The sequence below is a fragment of the Cebidichthys violaceus genome, unplaced genomic scaffold (genome assembly GCF_023349555.1).
Source record: "Cebidichthys violaceus isolate CVI_PGR_0920_01 unplaced genomic scaffold, fCebVio1.0.p SCAF_15, whole genome shotgun sequence".
In the NCBI taxonomy this organism is placed as follows: domain Eukaryota; kingdom Metazoa; phylum Chordata; class Actinopteri; order Perciformes; family Stichaeidae; genus Cebidichthys; species Cebidichthys violaceus.
In genome coordinates, this window is record NW_027176318.1 from 8,694,573 (window position 1) to 8,711,687 (window position 17,115).

Here is a 17,115-nt window from a genome sequence, read left to right on the forward strand (position 1 = left end):
TTGCACACATATTTGAGCATGATGTTGTGTGCATTTATGAATGAAGGAATACAAGTTGTCTACCTCATGCAGAGACGCACACACACACATTTATCTCCACTTTCCCATGCTTCAAGACCAATAAGTTGTTTTCCATATGTTGTGAGGGTCAGAGTGCATGTAGCATGTACTCCACCACATGCGCAATTAAATCTGCCAACGCAGATAGATATGTGAATGCGATACCCCCACATGTACACCCATAAAACTCATACACAATGTATTTCAGTTGGTGGCATTCATACTGTGTCACTGACCCAGTGGCATCATGTTAGATTACGTAGCACTTGTCTGGGCAATAACAAAGACTGGCAGCCTGAGTCACCACCTATTGCAGCCCTCCAGACATCATAACGCCGTCAGACAAGGATATGGTGGAACCCATTAAGGATTGGTCATTTCGCTCCATTGCTGCTCAAAAGCAAATGAGGAGTGACGACTCAGCTCCCTGGTGACGGACCCTAAGAGGAAAGCTGGGACATTTAAAATCAAACGCTTCCGCTCTCCAAGGTTTGGATGAATAAACAGTATGGATATCAGAGAGGAGGTTGCCACATCCTGTGAGACTTTGACGTCGGTAGTGCAGGCTTCTCCCTCAAACGCAGCAATGGATCTGGAAGTCCAGGGGACTGGGTTTAGTTGTCATTCAACCCACAAAACCTACCACTTCAGTGACTCCCTGCGATACTTTGATCTTTGAGTCTGCATACTTATCCACTGGGTAAGAGCAAATGTAAAACGACTGATTGCCAAGGAGGTTTTAGAGCAGATTGTCAGCTTTAATGTACGGGCATCATGACCCATATCAGATGAACTGTCCACTGGCAGCTTTCTGTGGACGTAGCTTCCCAGTTTTAGAATGCCAATAGTTCACGTTATGATATCTTATAGCTTTTTTACTTTTAGACTAAGAGAGTATTTTTTGTCAAAGTCTGCAACTTTAAAATACTCATCCCAGATTTCTTTTTGACTGTTTGAGTCAGTGCGGTGTTTTTTGGTTAAGTAAACATGAGTTACAATCATGTTACTTTCAAGGAATCTTCAAGAATAGGAATGAACATGGCACACCGCCCTATAATCACTGCCAGCAGGAAATCTAACATTAACATAAGTCTGAAGGAGACATTTGTCAATTTCTAATCTAAAAAATGTAGGAATTGCAATTTTTGGGGCAGTGGTTCCGAAGCGGATACTTCAAGTGTTTTCAAACACTTGAATTATGGAATAAGGCGCCTTTGATGTTTAGTTATAAAGATATTGATAATGACAACAAATGCAAATTATAATACAATCACATTTCTGCCATTTTGAAGTGTATATAGTCCAAATGTAAATATTTTTGCAAACACATTTCATGTTGACTTTGAGTGATTTAAATATCAGAAGCCAATGCCCGAGAGAGAACGGTGTTGGTTGGAGTATTTTATTGCAAAATGGACTTTCCCTAATAACCTGAGGTAGGAAAATATGTATAATGCAGATAGAAACAGTGACAAAAATACAATGAATTGACCATTATATTGACTGCAGCTTGAAATAAAACGGAGAGCTGGTAAAAATATGAGCAAATATATCTGTTGATTCTTCTAAATACTGTATGAAATAAAAGTGTTGCATGGTATTGCTTCTGTTTATCTATGTCAAACGAATGTGAATGGATATGAGCTGAAAATGTATATGGGGTAACAACAGCCAGTAAAATGCAATGCATGATGAAGTCTGGCACATGCTGTATAGGTTTTGTTTAGAGAATGACAGCTCTGAGGGATGAGAATACTTCCCGACCTGCAGGGAGTTTTAACTAAACCACATCATCTGGAAAAATAACCAAACAAACAAAACCCATCACACTGGCAATTGCAACAGCAATAGAAAGAAATTTAAAAAAACATATAGCAGCATCCTTTATAAATCATATTGATATAGAGCATAATCATATAAAAATAAATGCATAACAATTTGTTCCCCAATCATTAAAAAACGAACAAAATATGACAAGAGACCTCTCCAGAGCACCAGTAAAAATGTGCCAGACTTAATACAATAAAAATGATTCATCCTTAAGTGCCATTATAATGTTATATTGTAGGATTTCTAGAATCAGTTTTCATACACAGCTATTTGTTAAGAGGGCAAGGTAATGGCACAAAGACACAAGTGTGATACTATTTACAAATATGTACAACAACATTTTCAGAGATATTTACAAAATGTTCAGATATACATTTCCTGCTAAAGATGTCAAATTGTACACTCAGTGCGAGTGAATACTGACAGTATCTCATTGTGTATGTGTCAAGTTTTTGTTGCTCGGTTTACGCCGTCATGGAGATGACCTCTAATCCCTGGAGTGTAGCAAAGCCAGAAACATTTCAGTCATTGAGTTTGACAACGGGGCTTGATTACTGCCTATTCAACAGCCCAAGTGTGCTTTCTGTTTGGTGAAGCCGCCCTCTGGGACACTCAAATCACAGCAAACACCCGGAACGCCTTTCCTCCAGGAGGGTTTTGAAGGCTACAGGGAAAAGAGAAAGAAGAGGGAGAGTCAGTCTGGATTGCGGCATCTGTCAGATACAAAACATGTCCCAGCCTTTTGCAGAGAGACGTAGATGACATGCACACACAAGCAAATAGACTTCAGGTTTTTACGGAGAAAAGTCTGCATCGGTGTTGTCTGACACTTTAATGACAGATAGGACGCAACCAGATAGGGTTGGGGCTCCCTGAGAAAACAGATAAAGCAGCCATTTTTACACAAACACAGGGGGCCTTCGTGAGTTAATCCAACAAAGACAGACATGTTGTGAAGTTAAAGGAGACAGATAAATGATGAGCAGATACTAACAGACGTCAGGCATCTCAGTGAAGTGACAAAGAATAATGTGGTGGAGAGAAGCAAGGGAAGAGAGGGGGAAGGCCATAGAATGAATGAGTGTGTGTTTGTCCTCTATGCAGGTCATGTTAACAATAGTCATTCTGCAGACCATAAAACAACCCAAAGGTGGTGCAATTTTATATAAAAAACTAGAACATACTATAGAGTATGTGGGTCACTCTTAAGCTTTGAACAGAGGCTGGTACAGACCTGTCACCTTAATGCTGTTGTAAAGTGTTACAGCATGATTCAACACATGCTCTCACTTTCTGTTCCTATGCAAACACAAGCTCCCTTCTTTGCGATTCCCTTTCAGCCTCAGAGGACCCATTATGGAGAAAGATGGTGACAAACAACTATCATTATTATTATGAAACAACACACACATACCAAAGGATTAATTAAAACAGTACGTTGTTCAATATCAGAGGCATCGAACATTATTAAGATGTATCCTGGACAAAAGCTAATACCTTCTCGGTCCTCTTGATACAGAACAGCTGTATTATTTCCTATAGGGGATTTTTGAATTGGGTAGGTATTTTATTGCCTGGCTTATGCTTCCTAACACACCAATAGCCACTCTACAACCAATGACAAACCAATCTTGTTTGCTGCTCTGAGTTAGCAGGTGGTTTCAAACAGAGAGTGTCACCCCTCCTCTTCAGAGTAGAAATGGGAAAATAATGGGGCAATATAAGCAAAAATGTACTTCTATGCGGACGATGCAGTGTTCTACTTGCTAACCTGCTCTTTCCTACTTGAGATCCTTTATCCTAAAAGTATGTGTCACATTGTTAAACAAGACTTAACCGTTAAACTACTATGTCTGTGAAGGTGGATGTGTTGCATATGTTTTATCTTTTTCAACCTTCAAAAAGCTTACCCCTCCTTTTGTTTCATGTGTATAAATATTCTCAGGCTCTTACTGTAAATTATTCACATGGCCTCTACAGCGGCAGTGATTTGGTCCCTTTAAGAGTTCAGTTGCAGAAAGTCTGTCGTGCTTCCCACTTTTGTTGACCAACTCGTACTGTATTAGAACAATTAACCTAATGCCTACTACAGCTTCTGCTAAATCCTTACCTTTTTAAATTGCTTCATAACAAGGCTAAGGTAACAAGCTCCCAGTCCAGGATATTCTACCTAAGCCTACCAAAACCAAAGTCAGACTATAATGGTAATGCAAAAGACGTTGCCTCTATTGTGCATGGTCTGATTTCCACTTGTATAAATTCTCCACCATTGTTTGGTGAGATAGCAGTAAGGCACTGATTTGAAAGGCAGATTTTCACAAAAAGAATGGAAAGTCCTTCTTTATACTTTGCACTTTTTTCAAGTTTATCCACCAAATTGGTGGAACTAAGCTAAAGCGGTCTAACCCTATATTGATCCCCTTTGTGTTTGATGCTGGCAGATCCCTCTTACTCAATGCATTTGTTTTTGTTTGTCACCGCTTTGCATTATTGTTTTTTTTTTTAACTGATCCACTATATTAAGCTTTAGACCCTTGTCTGCTCATTGCCCTTTTTTGACTTACTACCAAAAGAGAAACCCCTCCCAGAACTACATTAAGATGCACTCATCTCCTCTGCACTAATTGCCAAGCTATTCATTATTTTAAACTGGAGGCATGTTAATCACCCCCCCATGCACACTGCATGAAAGATGTAATGAACTGCCTGCATATTGAAAAGACTAGATCCACAAGGGAAGGCAGAGTGGATACATTTCTCTCTACCTGGAAGCCATTGATTTCTCATTCCTTTTCTTTGAGCCCCAGAAAATGAACTCCTTCATTGTCCAACCAAAGTTTAAGACATAATACTGAAATAGGATCAGTGATCTCCCGAAACAATGAAACCCATAACAGAATGCTAACCACCCTCTGATTTTGACTTTGTTAGTTTTTTATACTTTATTTCTATTTCCTATGTATTCTCCTAAACACTTTTAATTCACTTCTATTAATATAACTGCTGTTTCTATATAAGGTACAACTATTTTCAACGCTGTTACAACAGGGGTGATCACTTTGACTGTAAATGTGAAGTTTTTGTTGCAAAATTATCCCTCAAAGTTCAACATTTTAAAATGTTTGTATCTTATCTAAAATTTGCACATGACAATTTGCACACGCATACTAGCCACTGAGGTCAGCTTAGGCATCCCATACCTCTCTGAGGAAATGCCATTTTGGTATGAGGCAATGTAGTGTTTCCGCTTGTCCACTGGCATTACATCGACATAGCCACCCACATCATTCCTGATTATTCCAGTGTGGATCGCTGCTCGGCATATACTGGACTTCTACAGAGGTATGCAAGAGAAAAGTTCACATAAGAAATATTGACATTGGACATTGGTTACCCTAGTGAAGAATTCAGCTTCAATAGCTTGACTTACATCGGAGTATATTTTGGTGCCGATTACTCTGGATATGTGAGGATTTTCTTCTAAACAGTTTCTCGGGCAGTATAATCTAAAAGTAGAACAGTTGGACATGGTTAATAACTTGAACTTACATGAAGCTGACAAAGTAAACGTATGCATGCAGGCAGACATAAAGTCAGGTTCATACCTTGGACAATGTTTTGCAGGCTTTTGGTATGAACACATCTGTGCAACTGTGGTTTCACATGTGATGGCTTTGACTGTAAGAAAGAATTACAGGGAGTGTCAACACACACAGTTGCAGCACAGCTTATAATGAGTAATTTCATGCAAAATGTTACGTATCTCTAAGAATAGTGTCACATTTTTGTCAGACTAACCTGCTACTCTGGAAACTGTGAAGGAATTAGCACTTAGATATTTTCTGTCAAGAGGAAACACAAACATTGACATGAGACTACATTATTTTCACCCATTGTGAGAATATTTTACCAATCTTGCTATCAAATATCATCAGTATAAATCATGGTAATGTTTCTTATATTATTGTCTCACCCAAGAGATTGAACTCCGTTCTTGTTGGATTTGATGAAAAAGTCCTTTCTGCCTTGTCGTGTTACATCCATCCATCCTCCGTCATTATCTATGACACCAGCATGTAGACCAGCTCTGCACACACTGGATTGCTGCAAATAGAATATTTGATTTACAACATAATATCGATGCCCTTTTGCTGACACAGTTGTATGCAAGTAGCACTTCAATGTCTCTAGAACACTTTGACAGGACAAATGTCTGTTAATTGGCTTAATATTGACCACATAATTTGCATTACTCAGCCTGAGGAACTGAAGTACTCACCATTTCATAGTATACTGTCCCAACTACTTTTCCTGTAGCATCTAGGCAGCCAGCTGGACACTCATATCTGTGTGAATAATATGGAAAAAATAAGGTGAAATGAAGCGTATACTCCATTTTGTAGTTTTGTTGTTTTTATTATATTTAATATGAACTGTACCTATTACATGGTGTTCCTTTACACTGATCTCGGAGCTTAGTGTCACAGGCCACAAACTGAGCTGAAAAACATGAACATAAAGGCCTTTCAGCGCACGTACAGGAGCCAACATGCATAAAGCGGCGGCTCTGATGCAGACGGCCGGTTTCTTAAAGGCTGAGTTGAGAGACACCCAGTGAGGACCATTGTTCTGATGCTTCAAGAACCAAAGAGAAGAATTCCTGCAACAAGGTTCAGGGTGGTCAGCAATTCTAGAGGAAGCTTCTCAGTTTACAAGCACAGGCCCTTTTCACTGCAGAGAGGAAGCCATTTAAAAACCGCATGGAGCGCCTCTCACCCCTCAACCCCTCTCAGCCGGCCAAAAGCAAACACACACTCGGTGGATCATGCTGAAATAGACCTCCCCTCCCTGCTCCAAAGAGTGACTTGCAATATTAAGTACACTTCACAAACTGTCAAGGTTAATCAGGGAGATGACAGCAAAAGGCTGCAGAACATCAAGGCAATTTATGATAAATTGCAAGAACAGTTTTTCCGATCAAGCACATTTTTTGGGGCTTGTTGTCTAAAAATGATTGCGGGGTAAACACTAAATTATTTGGTTTTGTCCCAATTTTTTTCTTTTAGATCATGTCCTAAATGTCTTGCCACTTCCCAATCCTAAACCAGATCTACACTCTCCATTTTAAGATGAAACTAGATCCAGAATAAACAGTTAAATGACAGCTTACACATCTGCTGTGTGTTGACCACTTCATTCTTCTGCAGGTCCTCTGTGGGGGGCTTGGTGGGGGCTGGAGCGGGGAGACTGGGAGGCTCGGGCTTGGAGGCCCTAGACCGGGGCTTCTGTGGAGTATGGGGGGCCTCCGGCTCAATGAAATTGTTTTCTTCTGTTTCCTCTTGTGGAGGGTTAGAGCTGTCATCTTCAAGTAAAGTCACAAAAACAGGGTATATTAAGCTTATTTTTCCTCAGGCTTTCTAGCAATATCTTTATTTATTTTTTTCAGACACATACCTTTGTAGCAGAGGTTGTCCTTGCAGCCTCCTCCATAGCTGGGAGGACAGGCAGAGCATGGGGTCCCATGTTTGTAAGGCGAATGCCCCCACCAGTTTCCCCTGTTCAGGTAGCATAACAGAAATTATTGAACAAAACACATACTACTTTTAAAATGAATATTCCTGTACAACCCCTTTGTGTGTGACGGTTTTGAACTTTAACTATGAGTGAAAGAAACGTAAAAAATTCAGCAGCAAATTACTATAAATCCTGTTTCAACCTGTATATCAGTCATGCAGCTGTGAACAGACCTCACAACAAAAGTGCTTACTTTGGTGAATAGTTGCAAACAAGATAGACGGCTTTGGCCCAAATCTGTCCCCACACATTCATGTTGTAACACATGTTGATAGCACAGCCAATTCGACTGCTGGTGGCCCATACCAGCTGCAAAAAGAAAAACAAGACACACCATGAAAAACAGATTATTAAGTCATAAATCACTAAAGGCTAAAGAGTAAAAAGGATAAAGAAATGGTATGATCCAGACCTAGCTACCTGTGTATAATGAGTACAAACTGGGCCGGAGCATCTGAAGGGGCAATAGGGGTCACACTCCTGAGGGTAAGCGAAGGAGTAGTCTTTCACTTCATCATACCAGGCCTGCACATGGAACGTGGGTGGGCGATACCTGGGGAGATGAGTAAGCGTACCTTTTGATGACAATGTTCCAAAAAAACATTTCTATTGTCTTGTGTCTCTTTTGGTGTGGGAGTTGGTATTATGCATCAAATTTCTTTTCTGCTTACTGCAAGTCCTCTTTCAAGAACCTATGCATATGCATGATACCCATAGTCTATGGTTTATTAGTGCAAAACAAAGCAACTCTTGGATTTACAAAACCACTAAGTTGTTTGTCAAAATGTTTTCCAAGATACAGGTGGAAGCTAAAGAGATAACATACAGCAAGCATCTCATAACTTCAAAATTTAGCCTGGCAAGGTGTCTCAAGATCAAAAGATAAAGTCATTTACACAACACTGTATGTAACACAAGTAGTTACCATTTGTAGTAAGCACCCATTGGGAAGCACTGCGATGTAAACACATCTGCTGCCATTAAGAATCTAGCTTTCAATCAAACATTTGTGCTCTCTGAAAAGACAGCAGTGACCAAAGATTGCCACTAATTAGGCCGCATGTGTGGTTAGTCAATCTGATTAGAATCAAGTGAACATATTGACTGTGAAGTGATATGATTAGATGTGGAACAAGAGTCTCTTATGTGAAGCAGTGCTGTTTTCAGACGCTCTATAGCTGAGTGTACAAATGTAGCAAATTATATGTCCTGTGTGAACGTGGTAGTGTTGTGAAGGAAATGGCAGAAAAGCTAATTAGCAGAAGAGAATTATTATATATAATATTCCTTACTATTTAAAATAACAATCTGAGCCAAATATGGCCAACTATTAATTCAGAATAGTCATGTTGTGATTTTAAATTTTCCAATGGGTTCCTGGCCAACACGGCAGCCTAAAAGACTCTGTCCAAGTTCCCATTTGTATGTTACTGTGTCTGTAAAATGAAATTATACAACAATTCTGTTCTTATCGATGTTCCCGTCAGTCACAAACGCACACATGCTGACTTTGAAGACTTTAAATGTTTTCAGCAAAGCAACCCTTTTACCCTCAACCTTGGATAAATTAAAAGTCTGCGTATGCAGAAACTGTGTATAGTCAATTCTTGTTTACCTTCCCCAGTGTGCTCCCAGGTTCTGTCCGATCTGTGGCAGTAAACTGGCAGGGCCGTGCTCCCACAGACAGGTTTCTGCCCACTCCTCTGCCGTACGCTCCAACTCTGTGTCCCACACCTACACAGGTGATGAGATGGAAAAACAATAGGAAGTTTTCAGGATTATGTTTGATAAACAGAAAATAATAAAATAAAGCGACTCAGCGCAACACAAAGCTATTGCAACTAATGAGCCATAAGCTATAGAGATGGCAGGTCACTGAACGGCTAGTGTGAAACTGGAGAAAGTCACTGCCTTGTAGGGTTTGTTCAGCTGTCAATGATATGTGGTGGTATTCAAACACATACTGAACAAGGATTCATTATCATATGTCATGATAAGTAATGGGGACAAGGAGCGGCTATGGCTGTCTAAGTAACTGCACTAATCTCTAAACTAAGTGCAGAACTATGTTGATGTGTTCCTGCTGCTAAAAAGAGCTTTTTGACTCTCTTATTGCTGCTCAGCTGACTTTTCCCCAAATGGGTTGTCCCCTAGGATCTGGTGTTATTCAAAAAATGCAAAAGCTGTTTTTTCTTAAGTAATACCTTCCATATGTCTCTGGTGAGATGTCTGGGTGCAAGCTTTTGTTTCACTTTACCTCTCTCTGAATTGCCCTCTCAGTTAAGTTTGGCTCTGGTTGGATACTAAGGGATCATATTCCCATTCTGGGGTTTTCTGGGAATGCGAAGAGTGTCCTTCCTCTCTGCTGACCTACATTCTTTCATAAAAAAATGTTAGAGAAACTCCAGCTGTAATTCCTCTGAAGGACACTGTATGTGCCTTTAATTGCACACCTTCACTTTCACCTTCAGTGTGGGTTATCTAACGTAACTGGTTTCTACAAGAAGGTCAATTAGTTTGTGTGTGTGTGTGTGTGTGTGTGCGTGTGTGTGTGCATACGAATGTGTTTGGGTGCGTTAGCCTTAGCATACCAGCGGAGGTGTCACAAGTTTTCACATCTCACACTTTGGGCCCGGGAAGTAATAGCTTACCCTCACTGAAATCTCATCCAATAACAGACACTAAAATAACTCCCCCGCTTCCTCCACTACCTCCTTCGTCCGTCACCCTCTTACAGTCTCACCAGAAACAACTGCTGTTCTCTGCATTACTCTGAATAACACACACTTACCTAACAACAGGATGTCTGGCAGCGCTGCAAATTAACTCTTAACTCTGAGCAGTTTCTGCAGCTCTTTCTGGGAATCCAGCTTGCTGTTGAGAGGACCTATTTGTTTAAATTAACAACGCTAGGGCAATATTGTCTGACTCTTCCATATTGGCACGGTGTTCTATGTTAGATTTCAACACAAAGCCTCGTAGAAATGTTACATAACTGACATATAGAATAAATAAGCTGTTGGAGGTGTGGGGTGTATTTTTCATTCTACATTGCCAAAGAGGGAGCATATTGTCGTTACAGCAACCTTGTCTGCAGTTGCCTGTAGTCTGTCTTGCACAATAAGGCCAAATGATGACTGACAGAGCCAGGGGTAAAACAGGAATGACAATTTGTTTACCTGAAACCCTATCTCCGCTCAGAAATTAGCTTTGTGGGTAGTGAGCTGAAAATAAAAGTCAGTGTGTCAGTATTGTCAGATCTGTTTTGTTTTGTCCCCAGTTATCCCTTTTTGTCAGTACAAGAGCGTACGATGCTAAAACAGAAACATCGGAAGAGATTTGAGCCTGGGTTATTACCTTTTGTTTCTGTCAACGTCCCTTTGAGCTTTGATTTTCTCTACAACCTCCTTGCACATCCAAATAATCAATGTTTACCCTGATAAGCAGACTGAAACACATTGCTTAGAGCTGTGGTAACTACGATCCGCAAACCACAGCACATAGGACGCTCTGTCCTAGAGCGGGGTCAACACAATGTTTTTGACCATTAATGAATGGTTATGGGTCGGAAAACATTCAGCTGGCCACAACTAAGGTCTCACTGGCTACAGTGTCGTGGAGGGGGGGGTGTAGCTGATTACAGTTTACATGATCTGTGATGCTCTCGAAGCCTTAAATAATGATGAATACAAGCAGCACCCTTGCAGCTGAGGAACTCATTCCATCGTTCCAAAACTTGCAGGAAAAGACACGTATTTTTCAGCTGTTGAACCTGGTGCAGAGTGCAGTCAGCTTGTCAAGCTGCTGTTGCTTGCACAGTTAGCCCAGCAGGGGAGGCCGTGTAACCAAGACACCCCCCCAGACACACACACACACACACACACACACACACACACACACACACACACACACTCCACACACCCTGACCGCACTTCTGCTGGGGCCCGAAAAGAAAAACACCTCCCCTGCTGAAATCTTTCAGCACAGTGCACACAGCATTGTGTATTTCGCTTGACACTTCATTTGCAGGTTTTGGAGTTATTTTTTTTCTCTTCCTTGGTCATCTGGTTGCATTCCAAAGGGTACAGAGGTGTACTTCCTTTGCAAGTCTGAGTTTCCTGTTCATAGTCGATGGTGCATGCAGAGAAATACTAAGAAAGCAGGGGAAAGATATGGGAATTGGAGGAGGTGACGTTGAGTAAAAATGAAATAAATTCCATGAGAAACCTGGCAGAGAATGGAGGAGGAGATGTGATAAGATGGTGTAAGAGAGAGAAAACAGAAAGACAAAGGGGTGACTCGGGAAAATGATATATATTGTCTTCCCAAACTACTACTTTAATTTCCCACAGCAGTATAGAGTAAACAATGTTTCATGCAGCACATTCCAGCCCACAACAACTCACTTCAGAGGTCCTGGGGCTGACCACTGTCTGAATCTTGTCAACCAGTGAATGCCATTATCTTCCATTATCATGTTATAACAGGAGCATAGTTTGACCAGAACAGCGTAGCCAATTATTGTAGCGTTGAATCAGGAAGCTGTCTCACTTACTGGGCATCATAAGTGAGCCAGTAATGGTAAGGGTAGACTCGATTTGGTCTGCTATAAAGATTTATAATTTCTTGGAAATAATAATAACAGCTTCAGCATTCTTAACAATAAACAATATCAGCAAAAAAAAAAAATCCTCCAGAGTATAGCTTTACAAAAGCAGTCATTTTTTCCACAGTTCCCTTTCACTTTTCATTGCCCAATAATGGCGGTTGGTGCTCATCATGGCAGCAACCCAAGCAAGTAGCTGAGTCACTCCTAAACCCAAAAGACATTGTAGTCTGGACAGGATGCAGGTTGAGGGTGTTGTCCTCTTGGGCATAAAGCTTCACAGATATTTGTGGGATCATTGGAATTTGCTAATTCGATCTCCATGTGTTTTGCATCTCTGCAAAGTTTTATGACCAACGCTCCCTGAAATATTCGCAGAAGGTGTTCTTTATAAGTGCGTTCGGCGCAAGAGCATCTGTTTACATTCTTGGCATTACATCAAGCAAGTTCAATGTGGACACTCGCCTCTTCTGTTCGTGATATCCGCGGACAGGATACAGCCGGTGCAGGTGAGGCCAAGAGAGTTTCCAGCTTTCGGGTGGCATCTTTGCTATTTTGGGATAGTGTTGTCCTCTTTGCTTCACTGGAGCATGACCTTGGATGTGGAATTGAGCACTCGTAGGAACTACAGTACGGTCTTTGAGAGGATCAACATTTTTTTTCTTACTATGATATTCAGCTGCTGCTCTTAAAATCTAGAGAAAACCAGGGGATGTGTTTTACCTGGGTGTAACCAGTTGACCAGACCCAGGGACAAACCCTAGACACACTGGAGAGATTCAATCTCCCAGCTGGCCTGTGTGAGCGCTGAGGTAATCAGAGTTGCGGGGATAAAGAGAAGTTTAGACAGCTCTCCTTCATTTTTTTTGTTTTGCCACTGGAGTCTGGTAATTACTTTTTATTTGGCAATCTTATTAATCTAAAGCACTTTCTCTTAACATTTAAGCTGTCTATTTCACACGCTCTTCTACATTACCATAATTAAACATCTTGGGTTAATGCAAGGCTAATTTATTAGTCTAGACCTTAATTATTGTCTGATTGAACAGCCAAATTATCCAACAATAAATTAAAATGGCCAGCGCTTTTAGCAAAACTCTGACTCATCCCAAACAGAAAACTGTCAATACAGCTTTATCTTAAACCACAAACATCACTGCCACCTCAGACCTGACCGCAGCGCGGCAATGCCAAGTTAAACATCAATGCAGGTGGGGCCATTTCTCCCATGATGCCATCTGTTTGTCTTGCAGCACTTCAAACACTGACACTTCTCTGTTTATACCTGTGGGTCAACATTTGAGTGAGAGGCAGAACCGCTCCCCCCCCCCCCCCCCCCCCCCCCCTTCTAAAGGTGCATTGAAGCTTTGTGGATCACTATGGAGTGTGAATGCTTATCCAGGAAATTTTTTGGGCCTCTGTGTTGGATAATGACAGAATGGGAACGGAGCCACAGGGATAAGGGAGAGGGAGGCAGAGAGAGGGGGCAAGAAAAGGAAACAGATGAAGGGGGGAGGAAAGATGGGGATTTGAATTGATGTTATCTCAGAGTTTCTGTGAAGATTGCCACAGAGGGTCAGCCCAGTTATGGTTTAATAGAATGGCAGACAATAACAGAGCTGATGGCGAAATTGTTATGAATGTGCGCTTGGGTATTTGTGTGAGAGTGTGTGTGTGTGTGTGTGTGTGTGTGTGTGTGTGTGTGTGTGTGTGTGTGTCTGTATATATGTGTGTGCATCTGCATGCATGGGTGTGTAGGGAGAGCAGGGAAGCATGTCTATGAAGTCTTCCAGTACAGTGAAGCTGTGAGGTTTCTGAAAGGTGACAGCAGTTCAACACAGACTGGAAGAAAATCTGAGAAATTGGGAGCCCCTTTCAAAATAAAGCGCAAGAAAATCATTGGCAATCCCTGTGACCTGAGCAGTTTTTCGCCTGACAGATTTTGACATCTACAGAACTGCAAATAATTTCTGCACGTATCTTTAAAAGTCATTGTCTCTTTTAACTTTGTGCCCCTTCCAAATGTCTCCATCTTTCTTTTACTCTGTCGTTACTCCTATTCAACCATCTCATCTATTTTCACTCTTTTTATTTTCTATTCTGTCCTTCCCTCCATCCATCTCTCATTGCCTTGCTTTTCTATGAGCAACTCCTTTATCATGTTTACACCTCTATTTTTATGTACCTACGGTATTCCTTGCCAGCTCTCACTCTCTTTCTCTCACCTAACGTCCTCTTGTTGCATGCCTCTTCACCCCTGGGTGCCCCAGGAGCTAAAAAAAAAACAGCAAACTGTAACAGGAGACAGTAGAAAGGAGCTGTGCACTGCTGGCTCAGCATTTCTCCAGTAGAGTGTGCCTCAACCAAAAGCCTGTCAGGCAGAGTGCTGCTTTCAAACACGTACACGTACGCACGCACACAAGGGGTCCTCAAGTCCAACCTCTCAATTATACAATTACACAGTCCAGCAATTGCCCCCAGCAGGAACTGTTTATTTGCCTTAACCATCGAATAATACTGCCTTTTGTTCTGTAGCTCTTTAAGTGGAGATGAAAGGATTATAAAACCTCATTACTTTCTGCACACTGTATTGATTTTCAACCTCCTAAGTACTGTTGGTGGCAATGCACTGTGGCGGTCAAGCAGTGCCTACACATGTAGTGTATTTGGAAAAGTTCCAGATCTGTGGAGTGCTGACTTACAGAAGGTGTGGTGTGTGTGTGTGTGTGTGTGTGTATGGGTGTGTTTAGTGGGGGGTAGACAGCTGGTAAAACAAGCCCCGGTGCCGTGCGCTGATTCTAATTGCACTGTGAAAAGTGATCTGGCGCTGTACACACGCGTGATGGCCAAAGGATAAAGTCAAACAAATCTCTCAGCATGAGTAAAAGAAAAACGCAGTAGTAATGTGATCATTGGCAAGTTGGTGGAATTCTTTTCTTCTGGCAAAACAACCAAAGTCACATGGGTACAGACGTGCATGTGTGTGTGTGTGTGTGTGTGTGGTGGGGGGGCTGTCCTCATCTTTGAAGGTGCTTAGATGCTGGCATGCTGCTTGTGTGTGAGCCAAGCGGGCAGCCAGTCTGGTGACTGGGTCAGTTCACTAAGCTACATGGTCTACAAGTGTGCAAGACTCTTAGAGAGTTCAGAATGGGGTCAAAGTGTTTTTAACACACATAAACAGCATGAAGGATACATGCACTACTTCATGGGAATCAATGTCCACAGACAAAACCTCCGCATCCTCCGTCCACCTACCATGTGCTCCATGTTGGAAGAAGGAGGGTAAACCTGGCCTCTGAGCTTGTTGTGAAGGTCCAGGATGAGCTGAGCGTCACTGTCGGTAATGGCCCTCTTCCCCCTCTGCTTGGCCTCCCACCAGTCCCCCTCCTCGTCCAGATACTTGTCCAGAATCTGCTCCCAGCTGGAGTTAGGAAGCATCACCATGGAAGTGGCCGTCTGGAGCAGCAGGAGCAGGGACACGTCCCTAAACCAGCGCGGAGATACATGCCTCATCCTGGAGACTGTGATGATGGTGATGGTTATCCTCTCAAACTCAGGCAGGGTGGATGGCGAGGACCGGGGAGCGGGACAGCACAGAAAGACACTCCTTTAAGTCTACAATGTGAGCTGGCAAAAGAAGTCGAGAGGAGAGAACAAAACAGGATTATTGGAAGGAATGGTGTATCAAATTTTTGCTGAATAACTTGGGTCAATATTGAACTTGGTGAGGACACCGCATTGGCTTGCAGACACGTGGTTTGGTGCAGCGCCACTGGTAACCTCATGGAGTTCACTGGGGGAAAGCTGGCAGACTGCGAATGGCTAGTGAAGGTGTGAATTAAAGAAATTACTACTAGTGTTGAACTTCCCTGAGGACTTTTTTCCTTAATAAAAAATAAAAAGACAGCTTGGGAGCTGCTCAAAATAAATACAGCATCGAATTTAGCAGTACAGCTGTATGTAGTTTAGTGCACAGAATGCACAATGCAGCTAATGAATTTACAATACCCTATGCATACATATATTTCCCGTTTTTGGTATGCGTGCTGCAATGCTGACAGAAGCTGATACAAAGTGCCAATAGCTAATGGAAAACGTGAAGAGTAGGCTAATGTATATTGAAATGGAGTGGTGTGATTTAACGTAGACTTGGGAAGTAATTTACCTTTAATGAATTGGAACGCAGCCCGCTTCTTGAGATCCTGACAGAGATCTGGCTGTGAGAAAACTTCAGCAGCAAGAGGAAGGGAGAAAAAAAAGTCCGCCTTCAAAGTAAGTTGAGCAGAGCTCAGGTGGAGCGGTGATGACTGTCGCTGGCTGCCATATGACATAAATCAAAGATGCGATGGTGGTCGCTTCACTCCGTTTGAAAAGAGAGCGAGAGAGGGAGAGAGAGGTCTTTCTTCTTTCGGGATTCTTGCACCAAAGCTGCTAAAGCATCACTTATCCACATTTTATCCTTAACTTGGCTGCGCTTCGAGAGTGCCGCCCCAGACCACGCCCCTCAAAAAAGGTTGGAAACGGCCCACACTCGGTCCTGCCAAGACCTCCGTGCGCGTTCGTGGTCGTGCGTGTGTAAAGAAAGGCCTGTAAGAAGAAACTTTTTTTTTCCACCAATGTTGGACAAGTTTGACTCTCAAATGCCCACAAACTACCTATTACCCAGCAAGAACGCGCAACCCCCCCCCCTACATGCAGGGAAACGTGTACCAACCAGGGAGAGATGCATTACCACAAATAAACATAAAACGACTACAAAGATATGCAAAACATCTGCAAAGATACTCAAAACAACTACAAATCAACACAACACCACAAAAAGCTGCATAATGACACAAGAGCAAAACCACCACAAAGTCTGTCGAAGTAGATCTTAAATATGTCTCTTTATAATATTCCAATCTTTTTTTTTTTATCTCAAGTATTACAATAATGATGACGTTTGTAGTTTATATGGTACTCCTTTTAATGATAGTGGTTCATCCTCAGAACAGTAACATGTAAAGGTTGTTGACTGATGGTTGCCCATCTGTATGTATTAAAAA

At 41.8% G+C, this 17,115-nt stretch overlaps 1 protein-coding gene across 1 annotated transcript; it reads right to left on the bottom strand.

The window, feature by feature from the left end:
* Positions 1-1,446: 1,446 nt before the first annotated feature.
* crispld1a (cysteine-rich secretory protein LCCL domain containing 1a) lies at positions 1,447-16,506 on the bottom strand. The gene is made up of 15 exons (XM_068709839.1): positions 16,236-16,506; positions 15,326-15,697; positions 9,080-9,198; positions 7,885-8,017; positions 7,658-7,773; positions 7,345-7,445; positions 7,061-7,252; positions 6,330-6,390; positions 6,170-6,236; positions 5,864-5,994; positions 5,689-5,732; positions 5,496-5,568; positions 5,321-5,396; positions 5,091-5,224; positions 1,447-2,554 (listed from the first exon to the last, which is right to left on the bottom strand). Exons 2-15 carry the CDS (start codon positions 15,581-15,583, stop codon positions 2,503-2,505), a joined length of 1,557 nt encoding a protein of 518 aa, XP_068565940.1. The 5' UTR covers positions 15,584-15,697; positions 16,236-16,506; the 3' UTR covers positions 1,447-2,502.
* Positions 16,507-17,115: the final 609 nt, after the last annotated feature.